Source organism: Siphateles boraxobius, unplaced genomic scaffold (assembly GCF_051911475.1).
Source record: "Siphateles boraxobius isolate OS27281-9 unplaced genomic scaffold, OSU_SipBor_1 24, whole genome shotgun sequence".
Taxonomy (NCBI): Eukaryota; Metazoa; Chordata; class Actinopteri; order Cypriniformes; family Leuciscidae; genus Siphateles; species Siphateles boraxobius.
The window spans coordinates 5319262-5343669 of record NW_027508855.1 but is presented as its reverse complement, the minus strand read 5'-3'; the positions used below and the strand labels follow the sequence as shown (position 1 = coordinate 5343669).

The 24408-nt window shown below is 43.1% G+C and overlaps 1 protein-coding gene across 3 annotated transcripts in view; it reads left to right on the top strand.

The window, feature by feature from the left end:
* unc5db (unc-5 netrin receptor Db) overlaps positions 1–24408 on the top strand; it is a 247011-nt gene that overhangs the window by 185138 nt on the left and 37465 nt on the right. For all 3 annotated transcript variants that reach the window (XM_077240897.1, XM_077240896.1, XM_077240895.1), the window contains exons 3-7: positions 8812–8955; positions 10532–10635; positions 20698–20878; positions 22094–22261; positions 23637–23801. In XM_077240897.1, coding sequence (XP_077097012.1) covers positions 8812–8955; positions 10532–10635; positions 20698–20878; positions 22094–22261; positions 23637–23801 — 762 coding nt within the window. The remainder of the gene's footprint in view (positions 1–8811; positions 8956–10531; positions 10636–20697; positions 20879–22093; positions 22262–23636; positions 23802–24408) is intronic.

Genomic DNA, 24408 nt, shown 5'->3' with positions numbered 1-24408 from the left:
TTAACCAATGACAAGACACATGGCAGGATCACATGACTAACAGGGATTCACATGACAGACATGGCCACCAACGAAGACCATTTTTGACCCAGGAAAAACCATGTACTTGTCTCCAAAACACTGCTTGCAAACAGACAGCTGGCCTATACTCATACTCAACCCCACAAGACCATGCTGATGAAACAGTGTAACCAGCTCAGTTTAGCTTGAGAACAGCATGAATTTGCTGGTCCACCAGTTAGACCAGCACTATACATGCATAAACCAGCCTGGATTCCATGCTGGTTTATGCTGGATTTTTCAGCAGGGATTGTCAAATTTTTTTTGGTTGAGGGCGGTGAATTTGTTGCAAAAGTAGTGCTTTGATGGCTGGAGTAGTGGTGCTTTAAAGGGGATGAATATAGAGAGGGATTCAGTGTGCTGACAGTCTGACAGTTACTGTTACTAAACTCTAAAGTGCAGACACTGCCAGCATGCTAAACCCCTTTCTTAGTAGCTTCATCCCTTCTACTGCAAAAAAATGTTGATATAGAAACTTTCTTGTCCAGTCTAGTTAACCATTATTATTGCAATATTTGTTCTCAACAACCAACCAGAAATGTCACTTATATAATGCTTTTTGCACCAGTTTCTAACTGTTCAAAGCTGCCCCGAGATCTGCCGAAATGTCACTAGTAGAGTCCCATCTGATTTGCATTGTTTTAGCTGCCTCAATAACAATTGTATTCCTCTTTAGCAATCACACCAATTTTCAGGTCTGAAATCCTCTTCGTTGTACATTGACACACTACTGTTCTTAAGTTTGGGGTCAGTAAGGTTTTTTTTTTCTCATGCTCTACAAGGTTACATTTATTTGATCAAAAATATATTTTAAAATAATATATTTTAAAATATAATTTATTCCTGTGATTGCAAAGCTGAATTTTCAGCATCATTACTCCAGACTTCAGTATCACATGATCTTTGAGAAATCATTCTAATATATTTTGATCTGGTGCTCAAGAAACATGTCCTAATATTATCAATGTTAAAAACAGTTGTGCTGCTTAAAATTTTATGGAAACTATGTTTTCAGAATTCTTCGATGAATGGAAAGTTAGAAAGAACAGCATTCATTTGAAATATAAATCTTTTGTAACATTTAAGTGTTAACTATCCCTTTTGATTAATTTAATGTGTTCTTGCTGAATAAAAGTATTAATTTCTTATCACACACACACACACACACACACACACACACACACACACACACACACACACACACACACACACACACACACACACACACACACACACACACACACACACACACACACACACACACACAATCTTACTGACCCCAAACTTTTTGAACAGTAGTGTTGGTATTAAGGAGAACCACAACATCCGGCTATATAGTTTGAGAGAGGAAAAGTGAGGATGTGAAACACTTCAGGATGAGAAGTATCATGTTTGTTTGGGCTTCTTTGCTGCCATCTTCCAGGGCAAAATTCAGAATGCAGTGTCAGCTAAATTTCCTCTGTTTATCCCCCCGCACTGGGGCTCATCCTAATCTCACAAGAAAAAAAATTGTTTCAAAATGAGCTGTGCCTTCTTGAACTGATCTGTTTACATAAAATGCATGCCATCCTTTTATATTTGAGCTGCAATAGTAATCCCTGTATAGTTGGCAGGCACTTTCAGATTTATTTGATATTTATCTGGTTAAAGTGTTCTGTTGTTAGGAGACGTATGGTACAGGAGTATTCCAGATTACAGAGTAATGTTTGAACAAGTGGAGTGCATTAAAGTGGAGGAGCAAACAATCTGGATTGGTTATCGTGGTTCTCAACATATAGCATACAATTCTTTTTAATCCACATATTTTTACTATTTTGTACTATTTTAAGTCTGTAGGGATACTGTTGGAAAAATGTAGAAGAAGAAACTGATTAACAGTGAAAGCCTTTACTAATGCAACAAATCTGCAAAGAGTGACTTCAGGTTCACAACAGGAAAGTCAGACATTTTGAAAGTCAAGGAACATTAAATTGTATCGCCTTAGTTTTAACAATTATAGATTTGAGAGTTTGAAGGGTTCAGATTGTGACAATCTCATCTGAAGATATTTGTCTTAAATGAAGCCTCAGGGGTAACAAGCGTCCCTGGCTGTTGTGCTTTTAGGCTAATGCAACTTCAGCTATCTATTTCCATCTTGCTAACGATCTGTGGCATAGACAACAAGGAAGGGCCTCCTGGGAGAGGGAGAAAAAAAAACCCTGTTTTTTTTTTTCTTTCAGTAATGCACTCAAAAACTTGGAGCAGAGAGACATGAAACGTCTCGGTTACTTATGTAACCCTCGTTCCCTGAGTAGGGAACGGAGACGTTACGTCGGATGACGACGAATGGGGGTTTCGCCTAGAAAGCCAATCATCTTCGTGTATTATAAAACGAGCCAATGGCGATGAAATGCCATGGGTCTGCGGAATTTGCATAGCGTAACTCCGCCCCACCTCGTGGGTATAAAAGGAGGACGCTCGGCAACATGCAGATATGTCTTCGCTGAGGAGCCGAGACTGAACTCAGGCGTCTACCCAGCGGTACAGCGGAAGTGGCAGGGAGACGTAACGTCTCCGTTCCCTACTCAGGGAACGAGGGTTACATAAGTAACCGAGACGTTCCCTTTCGTAGTCACTCCGAGTTACGTCGGATGACGACGAATGGGGGTCCCCGTGAAATCACGCCACCTTCACAGCTGTCTTCCAGTGCCCTGCGAAAAGTCTGATCCCCCTGTCGTGATACTGGCACAGACGAAGGAGTCCTACTTAACACAGGAATACCAAGGTACACTGGGAAGCATATCTCAGAGGAGATATGCCGCAGCATGCCTACCCGTAGGGAGGACTTAAGATACACATATGGCCGGAGGGCTACATATGGAGGAACACTGGAGTGACCAGCCCGAGGGGTGGCAACTTTCAACTCCAGGAGGGCAAGATGGCTTGCCAAGGGAAAGACACATGCTCAAGGAGGCTTACAGTGGAAATACACATGTGGGGGTTACTCAGGGAGGAACCATGCACACGGAGGCACCTAGCCGACGCCCAGGCAATAGACACTGGCGCCAGCATCAACAGTGCTGGAGGAACTCAGGGCTTCAGAGAGGAAGGCTCACCTGAGGAATAATCGCACGTATCCAGTCCGTGGAGTGGAAAGGCGAGCAAGCGAAGACACCTGAGCGGGTCCAGTACTAGCTGACTGAAGCGAGTACACGAGAGGACACAGGCTCCACTCGGAGATTATAGAATCTGGCGAATGTGTTGGGTGTCGCCCAGCCTGCAGCTCTACAAATGTCTGCCAGCGAGGCGCCATGCGCTAGAGCCCAAGAGGAAGCCACACTCCGGGTGGAGTGGGCTGTCACACCAAGGGGGCACGGTCGGCCTTGCTGTTGGTAAGCCAAAGCAATGGCGTCCACTATCCAGTGAGACAACCTCTGCTTTGAGAGAGCCTTTCCCTTCAGTCTCCCACCATAACAGACAAAGAGCTGGTCTGAGGTCCTGAAACACTGCGTTCTGTCTACGTAAGCGCGGAGAGCGCGTACTGGACAGAGCAGTGCCAAGGCTGGGTCTGCCTCCTCCCGGGGCAGCGCTTGCAGGTTCACCACCTGGTCCCGGAAGGGAGTGGTGGGAACCTTGGGCACATATCCAGGCCGGGGTCTCAGGATCACGTGAGAGTGACCGGGCCCGAATTCCAGGCACGCTTCGTCAACGGAGAATGCGTGCAGGTCCCCTACCCTCTTGATGGAGGCCAAAGCAACCAGGAGCGCTGTCTTCATAGACAGGAACTTAAGCTCCACTGATTGCAGAGGCTCAAAGGGAGCCCTCTGCAGGGCATTTAAGACCACTGAGAGGTCCCAAGAGGGAACGAGAGGAGGACGAGGAGGATTTAGTCTCCTCGCTCCTCTCAGGAACCTGACGATCAGGTCGTGCTTCCCCAGAGACTTACCTTGAACTGCTTCGTGATATGCGGCGATAGCGGCCACATACACCTTCAGGGTGGAGGGAGACAGCCTTCGCTCCAACCCCTCTTGCAGGAAGGAAAGCACGACAGAGATCGAGCACCTCCTGGGGTCTTCTCGACGAGAAGAGCACCAGTTGACGAAGAGGTTCCACTTCAACGCATAGACATGTCTCGTGGACGATGCTCTAGCGGAAGTGATGGTAGCCGCCACCGCTGGTGGCAGGGTACTCAAACCTGCCTCGTCCCGTCCAGGAGCCACACGTGGAGCCTCCAGAGATCGGGTCGAGGGTGCCAAAGGGTGCCCCGTCTCTGAGAAAGGAGATCCTTCCTCAGAGGAATTGGCCAAGGAGGTGCTGTCGCGAGGAGCACCAGTTCGGAGAACCAGGTCCGGGTGGGCCAATACGGCGCAACCAGAATGAGCTGCTCCTCGTCCTCCTTGATCTTGCACAAGGTCTGTGCGAGAAGGCTCACTGGGGGAAACGCATACTTGCGTAGGCCCCGCGGCCAGCTGTGCGCCAGTGCATCCGTGCCGAGAGAGCCCTCGGTCAGGGAATAGAACAGGGCGCAATGGGTCGAGTCGTGAGAGGCAAACAGATCTATCTGTGCGTCCCCGAACTGGTCCCAAATCAGCTGAACCGACTGGGGATGGAGTCTCCATTCGCCGGAGATGGGCCGAAACCGTGACAGCTCGTCGGCTGCAAAGTTCCGATCTCCCGGAATGTAGATAGCACGAAGGGACCTCAGGTGCTTCTGACTCCATAAGAGGAGGTGGCGTGCGAGTTGCGACATACGGCGGGAGCGTAGACCACCCTGACGGTTGATGTACGCTACAGTCGCGGTATTGTCTGAACGGACTAGTACGTGTTGACCCCTGAGCAACGTGAGGAAACGGTGCAGGGCAAGGCGTACTGCCAGCAACTCGAGGCAATTGACGTGCAAAAGGCGCTGGGGTCCTGTCCAGGAGCCCGCGGCAGCATGTCCGTTGCACATGGCGCCCCAACCCGTGGAAGAGGCATCTGTGGAGACAACAACATGCCTGGAAACTCGTTCTAGGGGAACTCCGGCCCGTAGAAAGCTGAGGTTCCTCCACGGAGTGAAGGACTGACGGCAGGTCGGAGTCACTGGGACTCGGAACGTGCCGTGATGCCATGCCCACCTCGGGACTCGATCGCGAAGCCACAGCTGAAGCGGTCTCATATGAAGCAATCCGAGCGGCGTTGCTGCGGCTGCGGATGCCATATGCCCCAGGAGCCTCTGAAACAATTTCAGTGGGACCGCACTCTTGCCATCGAACTGTCGAAGGCAAGTCAGCAGCGAGTGTGCGCGCTCGCTCGTAAGCTGCGCGGACATGGCGACCGAGTCGATCTCCATACCGAGAAAAGAGATCCTCTGCACGGGGCAGAGTTTGCTCTTCTCCCAGTTGACCCGAAGGCCCAGACGGGCTAGGTGCCGAAGCACAAGATCCCTGTGTTCGCAAACCTGGTCTCGAGAGTGAGCTAGGATCAGCCAGTCGTCGAGATAGTTCAGGATGCGAACCCCGTGTTCCCGAAGGGGAACAAGGGCAGCCTCGACGATCTTCGTGAAGACGCGAGGAGACAGGGCTAGCCCGAAGGGGAGAACCGCGTACTGGTATGCCTGCCCCTCGAAAGCAAACCGTAGGAACGGTCTGTGTCGAGGTAAGATGGAGACATGAAAGTAGGCGTCCTTCAGGTCTATGGCTGCAAACCAATCCCGTGGCCGCACACATTCGAAAATGCGTTTGGCCGTGAGCATCTTGAACGGCAGCCTGTGAAGGGAGCGGTTCAAGACGCGCAGATCCAGGATCGGCCGTAACCCACCGGATTTCTTGGGGACAATGAAGTACGGGCTGTAAAACCCTGACCTCATCTCGGCTGGAGGGACAGTCTCGATTGCACCCTTCGCCAGCAGGGTAGCAACCTCCGCTCTCATGATAGGGGCATTGCCACCGACCATAGTGAAGCGAACTCCCCTGAAGCGGGGAGGAGACCGTGCGAACTGAATCGCATAGCCGAGCCTGATAGTTCTGGCGACCCAGCGAGAAAGGCTGGGAAGCTCCAACCAAGCTGTCAGATACTGAACCAGCGGGGTCATACGAACCACAGGCGTCCCCCCGGAGGGGCAGCGAAGCGGAGTGACCAGCCCAGGCGAGGGTGGCAAAGCGGCCCGGAGCGGGGGCGCGGTCATGCTCCGCGTCCTGACAGAGGAGACCAGGGAAGGACCAGCGTTCCACGGGGGTCTGCTCTGCCAGGGGTCTGGCGATAGAGGGGGACGAGAGTGGTGAGGTCCGGAGACGGCACACACTGTCGCCCGCACCCTCCGGGACAGAGGGGGACGGGAGTGGCGAGGCCCGGAGGCGGCACACACTGCGGTCCGAGAACTCTGTGACAGAGGGGGATGAGAGCGGCGAGGCCCGGGGGCGTCGCGCACTGTCAACCGGCTCTGTGTGCTCAGTGATGGGTGTATTGATTCTTTCTTTGACCATAATAGGGTACTGCCCACCCGTGGGTGGGCAGCGGGAGAACAAAAGATTCTCCCCCGGCCCTCCGCCGGGGGAAGGAGGGGGCCTGCAACCACCTCCTGGGAAAAAACCGACACCATCACTGAGCAGCCCGTCTCAGGAGCGCCGCTTAGCCTGGCGTTTAGCGGGGCGCGGGGCTGGAGAGGGCTGTGGCGCCTTCCTGCGGCCTCCTCCACGACGCGGCCCGGGTGAAGGCTGCTGCTGGGGCCGTGCGGGAGGGGAGGGAGCCACAGGAGGGCGCCCTCGGCGGCGAGCAGTCTGAGGTGTCTGTACCGACGGCTGGGTGGAGGCAGCAGCAGGCCGTCGGGGCAGAATATGTTTAATCGCCTCAGACTGCTTCTGTGCGGTTGAGAACTGCTGGGCAAAGTCCTCAACCGCTCCGCCGAAGAGGCCGGCCTGGGATATGGGGGCGTCGAGCAGACGGGTACGCTCGGCGTCCCGCATATCAGCCAGGTTCAGCCATAGGTGACGCTCCTGGACCACAGAGGTGGCCATCACCTGACCCAGGGAGCGTGAGGCCACTTTCGTCGCTCGGAGAGCGAGGTCAGTGGCGGCACGCAGCTCATTGAAGAGCCCTGGGTCAGTCCCCGCCTCGTGCATATCTCTGAGCAGCTGGGCCTGGTAGACCTGCAAGGTGCTCATCGCATGCAGAGCGGCAGCCGCCTGTCCTGCAGCTCTGTGAGACCTCGCCACTAAGGTGGACGAGAATCTACAGGCCTTGGACGGGTGCTTAGGATTACCACGAGATGAAGCACTCTGAGGACATAGTTGCATGGCAACAGAGCGTTCAACCGGGGGAATCCCAGTGTACCCATGGGCGGCTGCCCCATCGAGGGGAGGAAAAGCGGAGAAAGCTGACGAACGTACACGGGAGGTCAAGGGAGCCTTCCATGATTTCGTCAACTCCTCATGCACCTCCGGGAAGAATGGCATTGGGGTTGGCTGTGGCCGTGAGGCGGCAGCCGCACCCAAAAACCAATCATCCAACCGCGAGCGCTCAGGGCAGGGCGGAGGGTTCCACTCAAGCCCGATGCTCGCGGCGGCCCGGGAGAGCATGGCCGTCATCTCGGGATCTGATACGGGCAACGCTGGAGCTCCAGAAGGAGGCAACGCAGCCGCATCGTCACTTCCCGATGACTCTTGCCCGCCTTGTGATGCCGCGATCGACATCGAGTCTTCCTCTGGAGCGCCGAATGAAACACGCGGGGCATCGAAGGATGAACCCGGTAGAATCACCGCGGCACTCGCGGGTTGCAACACTGTAGAGGGGGGCGTGGTCCGAGGACGCATCGTCGGATTGTCCCACACCGTAACCCTCAGATCACCCTGTCCACCAGCCGAAGTACAGCCTCTCGTGGAGGATGTAGATCGGGGTGTGGATGAGGGGACTCTCTCCCGAATGAGATCATTGAGTCTAGACCTCAGTGTTGCGATGGCCATGTTCCCACAGAAGGAACATGAGTCATCCACAAGCGCTGCTTTAGCGTGCTCTAAGCCCAAACACGCAAAGCAGCGATTGTGCCCATCAAAGGAAGACAGGAGACGACCGCACCCAGAAGAACACGGGCGAGACATCTTTAAAAAGACGTGCCACGTGCAGCTCTTTTAGAGAAAAAACTCAGCGATGCTGAGGCGACCAGGGAGAAACACACAGACTGGCAGATCACTGCTCAGATCGCAGGCAATGTGAACTCGCTGGGTACCGCCGTCACACCAACACCGGAGAGTTCGCTCGTCACAGAAGATGAAGTCAGGATTGGCTTGTGGAGTGAAGAGAAGCTCTTGGCTCCGAAGCGAAAACATATCTGCATGTTGCCGAGCGTCCTCCTTTTATACCCACGAGGTGGGGCGGAGTTACGCTATGCAAATTCCGCAGACCCATGGCATTTCATCGCCATTGGCTCGTTTTATAATACACGAAGATGATTGGCTTTCTAGGCGAAACCCCCATTCGTCGTCATCCGACGTAACTCGGAGTGACTACGAAAGGGAACTGGAGTTATGTAGGGCAGCTTGTGAATGGAAAAGTAACCAGAGGCAATAAAGTTTTTCACGGATAAAAAAACAAAACAAAAAAACAATGCATGAGATATTTTTAAACCTCAGTCTCAGTCAGTACCCTTTCATCCTTCTGACACCCAGAGTATATTCTTACAGTCAATCGCTATTAAGGACCCTGACTGAAGTGACCAAACTCTGAAAATCAATAGTTAATGGGTTTTGACCTGAATTCAGATGAAGATGTTAATGCTTTGTGTTTCTCGCCATACAGGGCTGAAAATCCGCGAAGTGACGATCAATGTTACTAGGCAGCAGGTGGAGGATTTCCATGGTCCAGAAGACTACTGGTGCCTGTGTGTGGCCTGGAGTCACCTAGGAACCTCAAAGAGCCGTAAGGCCACAGTGAGGATAGCCTGTGAGTATGCTAGGTTACAACTCTGGTGCATAGAAAAAGACAAATGCGAAGATATAATTTAATAAATTTGAGGGTCTTGGGTATCAAAAAGTTTGAAAATACCCCTTGTATTTAACAATTCGATTTTTTTTCTCCTTTAGCATTTGGTCTCTTGAAACTGATTTAGATAAAAGCTTGCAAGCTAAATCTGAAATGCAACTACACGTGATCACGTTTTCCACATCATGTTGACAACAGGCTTGTTCGACTTCATGCAGCGTTGTGTAGACCGATTGGCTGCTGACTTGAAGCAGTGCATGGCGGTTAGGAATTTTGTCCAACTTGAGACCGCGCCAATAACATTTGCCTGTGACATATGGCATCAAAGTACCACAAGAGCAGACGACTGACTCACCCTGCGCAGCTTCTCAAGAGCGGCTGCACAAGCTCTGAAGACGACACAGCTGTTCCACGATTGGCCGCATGACAACAATCACGTGTGTTTAGTGTTTATTCTGACACCTTCAGTTCCACTAATGCTCACAAATCTCTATTTTCATAACAGTAAAGTAATCATGTAGTAGCGATATTTTATTGTGGCGTTTATCAAAAAATGAAAACTGATTAAAAAAACTAGACCCTACTACATTAGTATTTAAATAGTATATGCTTATGTTGAACTTTATTCTTGTACAAACAGATGCTGTATTAAGCTGTACATAAAGTATTGAATGAAAATGTCTCTGAAACAATCTGTGTCTTTGACAAATATTGAATTTAAAGTATACAAACACAGCATGAGCGTCACTACGGGAGCAGAAAGTGTCCGACTTCACGGCTTTGTTTTCAGCTCTTCCCCGACTACACATGGCAACTCTCGCAGATCGGTTACACACCTAACGTAAATAAATGTCGAACAAACCTACCATGTCACCACATGTGATCACATGGATTTCACATGGGAACTGTTCCAAAACCACATGTTTCCCATCTGCAAATTATGTTTCTCACATGTGTTCCACATGTAACCACATGTGTTTTTTCTGTAACGTAATATAAACACATAGATGTAAAAAGGGCAAGAATCTGTGTTCTGTTTACAATTTTTTCCTTAATGCACTTAATGTGTTAAATCTGAAGGCATATTTAGATTTACAATCTATTAACAGCTTTATTTAGTTTTTATTATTATTTGCTGTGATCATCATTATCATCATTTATTATTGTTTTTAAGAATTATTATGTTGTATCCTAATCAGTTGTTATCAATTCACAACTTTATTCCACTTGAATACAGGGAGCATTATTTTGATCCTACCTGAAGCTGGACCATTTTTTGACATTTTTTCTAGTGTTTTCTTTCTACAAATTGAAAGATTTTTGCATTGTACATAAAAAAAAAAATCTGAACCAACGACACCTACAACTCTAGCTGATGGCCAGAGCACCATTGAGAATGTCTGCACTCTGCAGCGCTTTTGCGTTTTGAGCATAGAGAGTGCAGCATGCTGAGCGGTAAAAGCGATTGGCATAGATAGGCCAAATATCGCCTCGGACTCTGCCCGCTGTGACAGCTGCCTCTTATCTTTTCAAACAGACCTTCGCAAAAACTTCGAGCAGGATCCTCAAGGGAAGGAAGTGCCAATCAAGGGCATGATTGTGCTGCATTGCCGTCCCCCAGAGGGAGTGCCCATGGCAGAGGTAAGACCCCTCCTTACAGCCTCTGACATCATTCCCACAGGGAGGATATCTGGGAAGGGCAGTACATGCTCTCTGCTGACTGGAAAAGAGCATCAGCGCTTTTTTAAACATCTATACTGAGTGATGCCTGTTTCTGTGCTTGTTCATCCAGATAATTGTAATTTACTCATGTCTCTCATGCCGTTACATACCTGTTTGACTTTCTTTCTTCTATGGAACACAAAAGAAGATATTTTAAAGAACTGCTTTGGCCCATTTATATTGAAAGTCAATGGGTTCCAAAACAACACAGGACCATATTGACTTTCATTGTTGGAACAAACACTGTGATATTTTCAAACTATCTTCATTTGTGTTTCACGTGAAAAAGAAAGCCATACAGATATTTCAAAGAAACTCTTTTTGTCCATATAAAAAAATGTGTGTATTTTCAAAAATATCTCTTTTCCTGCTCCACACAAGGAAGTAAGTCATACAGGTTTGGAATTACATGAGGGTGAGCGATTGATGGACAGATTTCATTTTTTAGGGAACTATCCCATTAAAGAGAACCTCAACTTACAGTGCACTGACTGTTGTCATCAAATTTGATGGATTGATTTCAGTTTAATACGCGTTTGGGAGCAGTCAAGGGTCAGTTAAGGGTCAAGTAAGGGACAAAAACGACAGGTCCACAAATTATTGATTATGAGCAGGCAATATATCCATGTACGTGTTTGTGTGTGTGTGATTATAGTAGGATTTGATTCTTGGCAGCCACCAATGCTTTGTGAATGATTCAGTGATGAAATGGAAGAACTCTGCCAGCGTCTTTCTATTCAAGTGCACGTTGGACAGATACAGAGGGAATCTGGAAAGTACTGGAAGACAAGAATCTCCCTTCAAGTACTTTGTCAACATAAATGAAGTCAGCTATAAGAGGGGCTAGTGAATAATGTAGGGTGCAGACCAGCAATTGGCGATCGAGTCCATTCCAGCACACCTCCGCCATGAAAAATTTAAATCCAAGCTGTGAGGGGGAGTGCAAAGATTTATATGGCATCATTTTACCAACATGCTGGATGCTAACTCTCTCTCTCTCTCTCTCTCTCTCTCTCTCTCTCTCTCTCTCTCTCTCTCTCTCTCTCTCTCTCTCTCTCTCTCTCTCTCTCTCTCTCTCTCTCTCTCTCTCTCACAATCTCTTTCGCTCTGTCCTAGTGGACTGTGTTTGTGGTTTTAAACTGTCATAAACACCCCCTCTGAGAAATGGTCTGTAGGATTTTTGTGGTCACAAAGCTAATGAGACTCACATATTTCTGGATAGAGTCAGCTTGTCATCACTGTTGGCTCTTAGGATAATTAACCAGTCTGATCTCTGTTCTAATAAGTAAACAAATACCATTGTGTTTTGAAGTAAATGCGGTTGCTGGTCATTGTTACTTTGCATGCATTCTTATGAGGCAGATGTTTGAGCGGCTTTATTTTATGCTACAAAAGTGCATGGTGTTTTATACAGACCAGCTCCAAAAAACAGACAAAAAGCATAATAAAAGTGATTAAGATGACTATAAGTCAGTAAGTGTTCTGCACTATATCCTCTTATATAATAGCGTTGTGTGAGGAAGAGACTGAAATTTAAGCCCTTGTTCATTGATAATAATAATCTTCCCTCTCTCACACAAAGCTATAAGGCTTATAAAGACATATAGCAGTAGTAATATTGAGAAATAATATAGCACACAAATAACCCTATAAAGCTTGACATGAAAGAATAGTGAGACGGATAAAATGTTTGGAAATAAAACAGCTTATTGAGCCTTTAAACAAAATATGCATTTTTTTTAGTATCAAATTTGATACATCTGTTTTTTTATGCCTTATATAGTATGATATATGAGAATATGAAATGATCAAATTCTGATAGCTTACTCATCTCTCAGTAAGATTATATTTAAATGCTCAGTTTTATTATCAAAGCTCTAGTTTTTATTGTGGGGGGCAAAGCATATAATGCAATGAAACACAATTGCGATTGAGAGATTAAGTTGCTTCAGTCCAGTATAGTTATTGTAATATATACAGTATCTAACAATATAAAAGTTATCTTTATGTTTACTTTATAAAAATCTTTAAATATTTCACAGCAAAAAGACATGTGTAACCATGACTTGAAAGGGGGATGATTTTAGATTTATACTGAAGGCCTTTTTTCTTGCTAAAATGTAAACTATCAATCAGACAAAGGAAGGCGTGCAGTAGATTGTGTAAAACAGGTTTTCCAGAGAGTTTTGCTCAAGTTGATATATTGTAGGCCTTCAAATTAAAAAACAGCAAGCTTTTTATGGTTATTTGTGCTTTTTGTCATTTCTACAGTGACCATCCATATTCAATGTATTGAACACAAAAGCTTGGACATTCTGCTGCCTAATTTCTCCTTTTGTGAAGAGCAAAAATTACATAGGGTTAGAATGAGTGTAAAATATGACATCTTTATTTTGGTGGTTATCTATTCCTTTAAATGGGTGTGTTGTCCTTTTAAATAGTAGCAGTATTAATGTGTTGAATCTGAGTGGTGAATTAAACTGTGATATGATCCTGTGTCTACGCAGGGGGGCTTCTTAGCACTGTGGTACTTACAACTTAAACATTAAAAAAACCTCTGAAATGACCTTTTAGAAAGAACAAGTTTTCTATTTTGCAGCTAAACTGTAACTATAAATGGGTTTCCCCAGAGAGCTACTTAAGCCTTTCTGCATAGTTGGTCTAGACTCTGCTATCATAAAAATCTTCTTAATGAGATTATGCACTCTGAATTTGCTACTGAGGAATAGTGTTAATTTGGCCAAGAGATATTTTGCTCCCAAAACTTTTTGTGAAAAACACGTATTGATTTTAGACCATAAATGGTCTCAACTTCCCTTTTACTGTGTTTTCTTTACCCGCTATTGGCTTAGAAATCTTTAAGAGGATACCATAGGGAAAAACAGTTACATTAGTATAAATAGATATTTTAAATATTTTGCTTGTAAGAAAAGATCATGCAGCATGTTCCTCATCAAAGTTTTTTTTTTTAATTCTCCTAAAATAATTTGTCAAAATACCAGCGTTTGCAATCAAAAGTCAGATATTTTGACGTGAACTCATAAAATTCTTCTACGGCCAGATTATCTGAGCCTTTGCGATTCACATTTATAGCTCCATTACCTATTCTGCATGATAATCGTCTCATTTGTGTCTAATTTTATTTCTCTTTTTAGGTAAAACATCTGGGACCAAGTTGATACTTCAATGAAACATAATTGAGATCACCATTAAGTTTTCTTAGCACCATTAAATGCTTCATTCCATTCAAAAAGCGATAGCTCAGCGCTCACTTCATGTGTTCCTACCTGTTTCCTGCTTTTTCTCTCTCCTGTCCGTTTCCAGTCACCATGAAAGTGAGTGATGATCCCCATGATCTAACAAGCCAATTACAGGCCGGTCGGAGCTGGGTGGTATCCTGCCTCTGTGTTTAGCTGTGATAAGGCTGATCTGGAAAGAATGGTAATGTGGTTGTGTGTTGAGGAGAGGATGAAAGGGACAACTCAGTGCTCTGTGCTTTATGCTTGTGGTTGCCTTTACTTCTGTATTATTGGCCAGCATAGTCCTAGAAGTGTTTCCACAGCATTTTCCTCTGTGTTTGCCAGGTCTGGGGTTTATTCATTGTGTGTGTGTGTGTGTGTGTGTGTGTGTGTGTGTGTGTGTGTGTGTGTGTGTGTGTGTGCGTGCGTGCGTGTGCGTGTTATTTTAAGGATCGTAATTAATTCAAAGGGCATCAAGGGATATCAAAGCTTGGGTGTAAATTGAAATTTGACTTTGAAATTGAGAGGATGAGAATAAGAAAACAGTGAGTCTGTGCAAATAGAATTAATTTGTGGATTGAGACTGCAGGCTAGGGATGACTTTAACTGGGATGACTTGGATTACAAGGATCACATCCACCCATGAATTGACCTCACTATTTCTGACTGCACACTATTTCAGAGATGATTGCTGATTTAGAGTGACCAAGACTATTTTGCAAAAATTGATTGGCTGTAATATATAGGCATGTGAAATGTCAAGCACGTTCACTCTTGAATTTTGAAATGTGTTTTAGATAAACATAACAACGAAACAGAAAATCAAGTATGTTCTTAGTGTTCATTTATGTAAACTTTGGAATTAAATTATTAATCACACTCTTTCAAAAAGTCCAATAAATCCGGCATGATGGAAAGCTAAACTATATGCTTGCTAGTGAATGTTTATGTTGACAAGTCAGTGGAAATTGCCTCTGTGTCTGTAACAAATGGGAGTTACATCTTGAAATACCACACTAATAAGTAGGACTTGTTATCCAAAATATTATACAACAAGTTTAAGTAGAATAGTAGTTGACCTCAGTAAAACAGGGATGATGTTAAGTTAATAGTCCATCAGATCAGTTCCGCGATTTCAAAGCCCTGGCATTTCTGCAGTTAAGCTTAATAACACTAGTCACAACTCACTGTAACAAAACAGCAGTTTACTCACCCTGAGAACTTGGTAACCCTTTAATAACTTGGAAAAATTGGATAATTTTCAGAAACTGCGGACACTTTGTGTTGCCCACACTCTCTAGCTCATTGTCTTCTATTTTTCAAGACTGAAGTAAGCCCTTCCTGCCAAGTCCTTGCAAGGGTCCTAAGAAAGATTCTGCCATAAATAAACACCAGTATCTTGGTTAATTTTTATCTAATATATAAATCTCATTTCACATGCAAAACCATTATCCAGTCACTGCAGATGTTTTATATGTCTTACCTGTGGAAATATTAAAGGTACCATGGCAAAAAGCAGCATGTTTAATTCTAAATGTTAGAAGGAAAGGTGGACCAATGGTCATGTGAAAATAAAGCATGACTGTTTTTGGTGCAAGAAACCTTGCCTAATGTTATTAGTGGACTTTTGTGTAGTATATTGTGTACATTTGGACAGCTACTCATCAAGAATCTTTTATGTCGAGTCAACAAATACATCAAGAATGTGAATGAATTTACACAAGCATATTTTATAGATGTAACCGCCGTAGTTTGTTTAAACTTAATACTCATTTTAAAGTTGTTTGTTGAATTGCATGCTCATTATATACCAAAGATAAAAAACATTTGCAGAAATTCAGATTTAGCTGTCTGCACTATCAAAGGTTGGTGTCAAACGCAATTTAAAAAGTGATTGTAGGTGTGTCTGCTTGTGTCAGTCTTGTCAAAGTGTTGTGCTCGTGTGGGTTTGATTGAATTCACAGTCAGTGAAGCGGCGTTATATTTCTGCTCCCTGAGGGCCGTCTATCAGAGCTGTTTAATCTTAGTAATTACCCTGCTGAAATATGAAGCAGTTTGAGTTTCAATAGCCTCTTATCCACCATACACACATGAACACTCTTCACAGGTAAAAATAAATAAAATAAAAACTCCTCTAACACCACATCTTTTTTTAAAAACATTAAGCGGCTCTGAACTCCTGTCCCACATTTATGGGCGACAACAGAATAGCCCCTGTGTCTGTGATAATAGTAAGATCTTCACTTCGGCTGATCTCTTCCTGTCAAAAGGACCTTAATCAGTCAAGATAGAGGCACTAATGAAATCACAAGACCCTCTTGAGACTGTGGAAACTCCTCCGTCAGCCCTGCCACTGTTAGCCACGCTGTAATTGAAACAAATGTGCCAATTAGGCCATTCATTTCTCACATCTTCTGCCACACATTCACCCAGCTATTTTGTATCTGTCCCCTACCTTTCCTCTTCTCACTGCTTCTCTTCTTCTATCCTGTCTTCCCCCATTTTTTCTTTCTTTCTTTCTCACTCTGCTCTTCATTTCTGTGCTCTGCACCTTTTCAAAGGCTGAGGGGAAGTGGTGCTCAAGAATGCAGAGCATGGCAAATGTCTCAACAGAGAGCTCTGCTTTCACTGTGTGCTAATTGCCTATTTCAACTCCCAAGTTTCCCTGAAACGTTGAGTAAATACATTAGAGAAGTGTGTTCTCTGCTTCAATACACAAATAGTATGACTCCCTGCTGAAAAACAGCTTAAACCAGGTGATTTGTTTGTCTTAGCTTGCTGGCCAGCTGTCTTCATTGTCTGACTAACCGAAAAGTGCCCAAAATCCCTCTTAAACTAGCAAGACATACCTGGATGATAGGGTTGTCCAGACTGGGAGTCCAGCTAAGCTATTTTTTCCCCAGCAAATACACTGTAACAAAGAAAGAAAAAAAACTGGTAGCTGTAGTTGCCAGGACTTTACCATAAGAAAATGGTATCGACATTTTTACTGTAGCATATTTTTACCTTTTAAAATTAAAATGGTATTTTGGAGTAAATTTATCCAGCTCTATGGCACCTCTGACCTGTGGTCTTCCACAGGGCTCTATTTTGGCTCCTTCTCTATTTTCTCTATACATGCTACCTCTGGGCGCTATTCTAAGGAGTCATGGCATATCCTTTCATTTTTACGCAGACAACACTTAAATGTATATTCCAATCAAGAGAAACAACCCTGCAGCAATGAATTCTCTTCTGCCTAGAGGAAGTTAAAGCATGGCTAGCCCAAAATTTCCTCTTCCTAAATGAAGACAAGACTGAGGTCATTGTTTTTGGCTCAAATGAAAACTCTCAGTGTATAAGTCCAGCGTTAGAGAGTCTATCGGCTTTTAAATCCCCAGGGGTGCGAAACTTAGGTGTTCCTTTTGACCAGCCTTTAAAATTTGACAAACGGATCTCATCTGTAATCAGTTCCAGTTTCTACCAACTTCGTCTTTTGACTAAAATCAAAGCCTTCCTCTCCCCGAAAACTCTGGAAATGGCTGTTCATGCATTTATTACATGTCGGCTGAATTACTGCAATTCCTTTTATTGTGGTATATCAAGTTTTCAAATTGCTCGTTTTCAGTTAGTCCAAAATGCTGCGGCCAGACTTCTACATAAGTGTCGCAAATATGTCCACATCTCTCTGATTCTCAAATCTCTACTCTGGCTGCCAGTTGGACACAGAGAATAGATTTCAAAATTCTACTCTTTGTTTTTAAATCTCTTCATAACTTAGCTCCTGCCTATCTTTTCTTTTTATATTTGAGTCTGACACTGCTTTGCTACTCCTGTTTTACTATTTTATATTTGAGTCTGACTCTTATACTGTTTTGTCACTCCGGTTTTAAGGTTTCGCTTAGCTTTGCTGCTCTTATTTATTTTTTATGTGTTGTTGTGCAGGTCTAACTATATTTTAATCTGGTTGTTCTTTAAAGCACTTTGTTCAGCCTAGTGGCTGCTGTAAATGTGCTATACAAATAAAGTGAACTTGAACTTTTACCATTAAAATTACTATATATTTTTTTTTACAGTGTTTGATTTTACTTCAGACTTTACCAATTGTATTTTTACAGCTTCATAGTGCAACATTGTGAACCTAATTACAGTAATCATGCATCTGGGTTAGTTATAAAATAATTAAAGCATGCTGTGAGCTATGAACATGCGGGCTAATGTGATTCTGAGAAATGATCTGTGAATAGAGCAAAGTTTAAAGTGCTGTGATGAGATTGAGGAAGAGAGGGCAAAGAGGGCATCACTGCAGTTACTGCTCAGAACGCAGCATTAAAGGGGTAGTTCACCTGAAATGAAAATTCTGTCGTTAATGTCGTTCATGCCCTAAATCCGTAAGACCTTTGTTCCTCTTCGGAACACAAATTAAGATATTTTTGAAATCCGAGAGGTTTCTGAACCACCCATAGTCAGCAATGTCATTGCAAATTTCAAGGCTCAGAAAGGTAGTAAAGACATTATTAATATAGTTCATGTGTCTACAGTGGTTCAACCTTAATGTTATGAAGTACACAAAAAACAAACAAAAATAACGACTTTATTCAACAATCTCTTCTCTTCCACCTCATATGCTGTTGACGTAGTGTAAACAGTGCAGCGCTTACTGGTTCTACGTCAGAACATCGGCTCATTAATGGCTAGCTCCTGTGTCAGCATCACACACATGTGTCGTGGTGCTCACATGACCAGCGTCGACCAATAGTGAGCCTAAGTTTTGACGTAGAAACCGGAAGCACCTTGCACTGTTTACACTACGTCAACATCGTTGGAGAATGACGTGGAAGAGAAGAGATTGTTGAATAATGTGGTTATTTTTGGGTGGTTTTGCACACAAAAAGTATTCTTGTCGCTTCATAATTTTAAGATTGAACCACTGTAGTCACATGGGCTGCGTCCGAAATCGCGTACTATGCGAGTAGGTACTACATTTAAATTAGAACGTACTTCTCAACCTTTAAAAAAGTACGTTCTATATAGTATGAATACGGGTAGTATGAATGGAGTCCGGACGTACTACATGCGCCATGTTGAAATAGTCACGTGACATATCCTGTCATAACAGAGCGTCACGTGACAGACGCTGTCATAACAGCGCGAAAAATTAAAGAGCCCATTCCACTGACTGCACCAACTTCGCGCTATGTTTTTAGTTTTGCTGTCCGTTTTCATCGGCGTTTTTACGTCGTTTGAGCTTACAGTCCAGAGGCGGCGTAGGTCAGCTACTCGCAGATCACGCCTTCGTCGAGAGCTTCTCCGGAATTTCTCAAACAAGTCAATAGTTTACTTAGATGATGTTAAACAAGCACAATTTAACCACAAAGAAACAAAAAGTGTTTATAGTACTTACACTTGAAAACAGCCGCGTCTCCGTTTTCCGCCATTTTTCAAATATAACGACAACAACTCCGCTCCCGTGGCATCATGGGATAGTAAAGTGTCCATCGTATGCGCACTTCAGAATCTCGGCGGAAGTAGTAGGTCATCCGGGTACTTTTCGCCTACTGTTTTTCGAATTCTATGATTTCGGACATACTACTCTGCTCGCGTACTGTTTTTCGCATACTATATAGTAGGGAAGTACGCGATTTCGGACGCAGTGATGGACTATTTCAAAGATGTATTTACTAGCTTTCTAGGCCTTGAAAGTTGCAATGACGTTGCTGCCTATGGGTGGTTCAGAAACCTCTTGGATTTAATCAAAAATTTGTGTTCTGAAGACGAACGAAGGTCATACAGGTTTGGAACGACATGAGGATGAGTCATTATGTAGAATTGTCATTTTTGGTTGAACTAACCCTTTAATGTGACTATATTTTTGTAACCATGTTCTATTAAAAGAACTAACCAACTCGGATTGTTGGATTAAAGTTGGCATGAAACGGATGTAGTCTTTTCTTCCCTATTGTGACGTATATCCGATTGAAACTGCTTTTGGAATGAGAAAAAAAATGTGGGGTGGGACTGAATTTATTCCTCTGGAATTGATTGGATCATTGCTAACTATCATTGCTAACTATTGCTAATTGATTGCTAACTAAATGAAGGCAGATCTTAATGGCAGCTTGCAGTCAGTTGGTTATGGAGGATATTTACTCCCATCCTCTGCCGAGACATACGTCATGAAGAGAACAGATGCCTTTTCGAGGGGAGGGGAGTTAACGTTTTTAATTAAATATTATGAGTGCACATGAATTAAAAATAAATAAATATTTGCATAGATTAATCATTTATAACAAACACTGCAACATTCTGTAAAGAATAAGAATAGTCCATTTTGATTTCATGGTGATACCAAATCTACTATGAAGATAGAAACTGCAAATACTCATTGTACTGTTGTCACGTTTTGGGTTTTGTTCCTTGTTCCTGTTTCATGTATGTCATGTGATCCCTTGTTCAAGTCATGTGATGCTGCCATGTGTTCCCTTGTCTGTGTCATTGGTTCATTGTTTCATTGTTCACAGGTGTCCCTTGTCTAGTCGTTAGTCTTGTGTATTTATGCCCTCATGTTTGCCCTGTCTTTGTCTAGTATTGGTTGTTTCATGTAACTACTGTAATTTATTTATTATATATACTGTATTTTACATGTAAAATCCGATATTTGTCTATGCTTCCAATTACACTTTACTATTCTTACTGAGTCTAGAAACTGGTATCTCTTTTACTAATTGCAGCTTTGGTTAATAAATGCTTTTATTTTTGTCAGGTGGAATGGTTGAAAAATGAAGAATTGGTCACTTCCCTTGGAGACGACAACATTGACACTCGTGCTGACCACAATCTGATAATTAATGAAGCCAGACTCTCTGACTCTGCCAACTACACCTGCCTCGCCAGTAACATAGTCGCAAAACGCCGCAGTGCAACAGCTACTGTAGTTGTGTTTGGTAAGACGACACTGATATGCTTTATTGACTTATTGTTCTGTCTCCTCAGCTTTGCTAAAAATACTACTGAATGGCTTTCGGCTTGCAACAGCACTGTGAAGTCATTCATTATCACATTTTAACTGTCAACTCATTAAGTTGTACACCCCATTTAAGTGATAGTTTATCCAAAAGTGAAAATTGTCTATATTATTGACTTAGTATGTATATATATACACAAATATACTATTATTATTATTATCATTATTATTAACACTCGAAGTACAGAAGAACTGAAATTATACAATCTATAATCATATTTTCACATAAGCAATCATCTGCTCACTTTAAGAGTTTGCAGGTTTGATTCGTACACTCCACAAAACGAGTCAAACTAATGAAGAACACTATCAGTGATACCCCATTTGACAGGACTAATAGGAGAATCAGATGATCCACCATGTCGAAGCCAACAGAAAGATCAAGCAGAATTTTGTGGTTCTCTACAGTCATGCAGTTTCAGGGGAATTTCCACTTTTGAAGCACAATTGGCAGGTATTCATCAGGTTGTTCTATGAAAAAAAAAAAAACAGAATGGTGTTTGAAGGTAGATCTTTCAAGAGTTTTGGACAGGAAAGGAGCAGAGATACAGATCTGTAGTTATCTACTACTGCAGTGTTTAGTGTTGTTTTTTGAGGCAGACAATTGGATAGGAGCAGTTTGGAAGCAGTATGTAATTTTTGCAATGGGTCCTTTTTTTAACTTTGCATAGTTTTCGAAAATAAGTTTATGTCACACAAACTGTCCATATTGGTATCTGTCTATTTGGCTTGCTTTTGCAAAAGTGCCAGATGATTTTTGGCCAAATTGCAGTATAGAATTTAATTGGACAGACAGTACTTTGATGTCAACAAAAAATTTGATAACCCTGTATATTTTGCTAGTCTAACAAAGACCGATTATATGATTAGTTGTATTTTATTATTTGTATTCAGCATTCTATTTTTTCAGAATGCAGAAAAAGTTGGTGTTAATATGTTGTGCCAGTATTACTGGTTGTACAGCTAAGACATATCAAAGCAAGACTACAAAAAGTCAAACCACACATATAAGTGAAGATTTTCCTTTAACCTATTAGTCATCCTGTCCTCCGGGTGTTTCTTCTGGCAGGGTGAGAGAAAGGTAATCTCTTAAGTTCATTTGTTGTGTTGTTTATTGGATGATCTCTCTCTGCAGTGAACGGCGGTTGGTCTCTGTGGACTGAGTGGTCTTCTTGCAGCGTGAACTGTGGGAGAGGAGTTCAGAAGCGATCTCGGACCTGCACTAACCCCGCTCCTCTGAATGGAGGAGCATTCTGTGAGGGCATGTCTGTGCAGAAGATCACCTGCAATGCTCTCTGCCCAGGTCAGATTTTCTGCAACCCCAACACAACCCTGAGGTGCAGCTTGTCTTCCAGCATCCAAACTCACAGCACTTTTTAGTGTCAGTGTAGCACATAAGAGCTGTGTTTTTCATTCATAATACATCAGATTTTGTAATACCCTCTACTTCCTTTAACAAAGTAAGGGTGGAATTACTGAGGATCTACAACATACAGGAGACCTCCTGTTCTCTGATAATGAAGAAATAATCCCTAGTTAGTGTAATTTTATTAGAAGAGTTATTGTTCATGTTGCACTCAGTGGATTGCCTGGCTTTGTGATATTTAAATCAATTTAGCCTTTATGATCCGATTCATGGTTACTGTTGGATTGCATAATACATTTCAATTTGTTCAAAGTTAACTTCAAATGATTGAAACATATTAAATTTGTTTATTTCTTAATCATGAAATTGTATAAAATAGTTGTCACTATTTTTCAAGAATTTATTAAAAGACTCAATATACATTGTTTACTTATTGTTTATAATTAAATTCTTACTTAGAAAAACCTCATCTATCGAATTAGGTAGAGTAAGATATCACAGTATTTACTTTCTGTGGAAATGCATTTGTATAAGCAGCAAAACAAGTTATGAGCAACACAAGTACCATTACATATTCAGCTTAACAATGTTACAAAAAAAGTGTGAGGTTCGTAAAACTCTTATGCTCCCCAAGGCTGTATTTTATCAAAAATACTGTAAATAAAAAAAGCTAATTTCTGAAATATTATTATAATTATAAATAAGTTTTTTCTATTTTAGCATATTTTAAAATGAAATTCATTCCTGTGATGTTCAAGCTGAATTTTATGCATCATTACTCCAGTCTTCAGTGTCACATGATCCTTTAGAAATCATTCTAATATGCTGATTTGGTGCTCAAGAAACATTTGTTATTATTATCACAGTTGAACATGTTTTCATGAAAACCGTGATGCGGTTTTGTAACATTGTCTTTACTGTCACTTTTGATCAGTTTAATGCTAATTAAAGTAATTTCTTTCCCCAAAAAAAAATCTTACTGACCCCAAACCTTTGAACAGCAGTGTAAATATTTTGCTTCAGAACACAAACATTATTTATAATTTGTGTTTGTGGCTTAAAAATAAGATGAAGAACAGATTAAAACTGTGACTGAGCTAAAGGTTATATTAAGAATTTGTTCAATTGGCTGAAAATATGCTGATGCAATGCATGTAACCCTGCCAGTGGGGTCAAGAATTGGACTATTAAAACACTTTTAATTAAGTTTATGAAGTCTCTAGAAATCTCATAAGTTCATTGCGGAGTGCAGTTAATGCACAGAGCAGCTGTTCACCTTCCTTAAACGGCAACCATGTTGTGTGCTCTGCAGTGGATGGAGTCTGGGAGGAGTGGAGTGAGTGGACGATGTGTAGCGTGCAGTGTGAGAGGCAGCGATGGAGGGAGTGCAACGCTCCCCCGCCCCGTCACAGAGGCAAGATGTGTGAGGGAGAAGGTCAAGGCATGGAGAACTGCACAGGGGGTCTGTGTACGCAGAGTGAGTATGTGCTGATGCCGTAATATGTCATAAACACCGTCAATTCATCAATAACATCATCATCATATGTTGGTCATGCTATTGCTCACTTAGATCTTCACACTCATCGCAAAGCTGAAGTGTGTGAATTGTGATGTTTTAGGAACTGTGATAATTGTCTGCTAAAAATGGATGAAAGTGACGACATCATCCCTCTCAATATCTCCCAAATTAGCTATTATGATGAGATCCCTCTCTGATTTCTCCTTCTTAATGAAGGATGGAAACATCATGCAGCCTAAGTGATCCAAACCCATCTGCCAGTAGCTTCCCATGGCAACGATGCCAAGCAACAGTATCCACAGCTGATGTTGGCATAGCCTGCGGTTGGACATCGACCTATGATGTGAATCAGAGAGCGCATTTGTAATAAGTATAATGCCTGCTACAGACTGTGCGATTTCGGCAATCCTATAAGATCATTTCAGATCTCATAAACTTAGGTACGACATGTATGTACACTGTATGATGATGAAACCTATTGAATTGTAGTCTATGACGCAAGTTAGAATAGAAGAATACAATATCAGAATGCGCTACTGGCAAACAAATAGAGCGACATGAATCA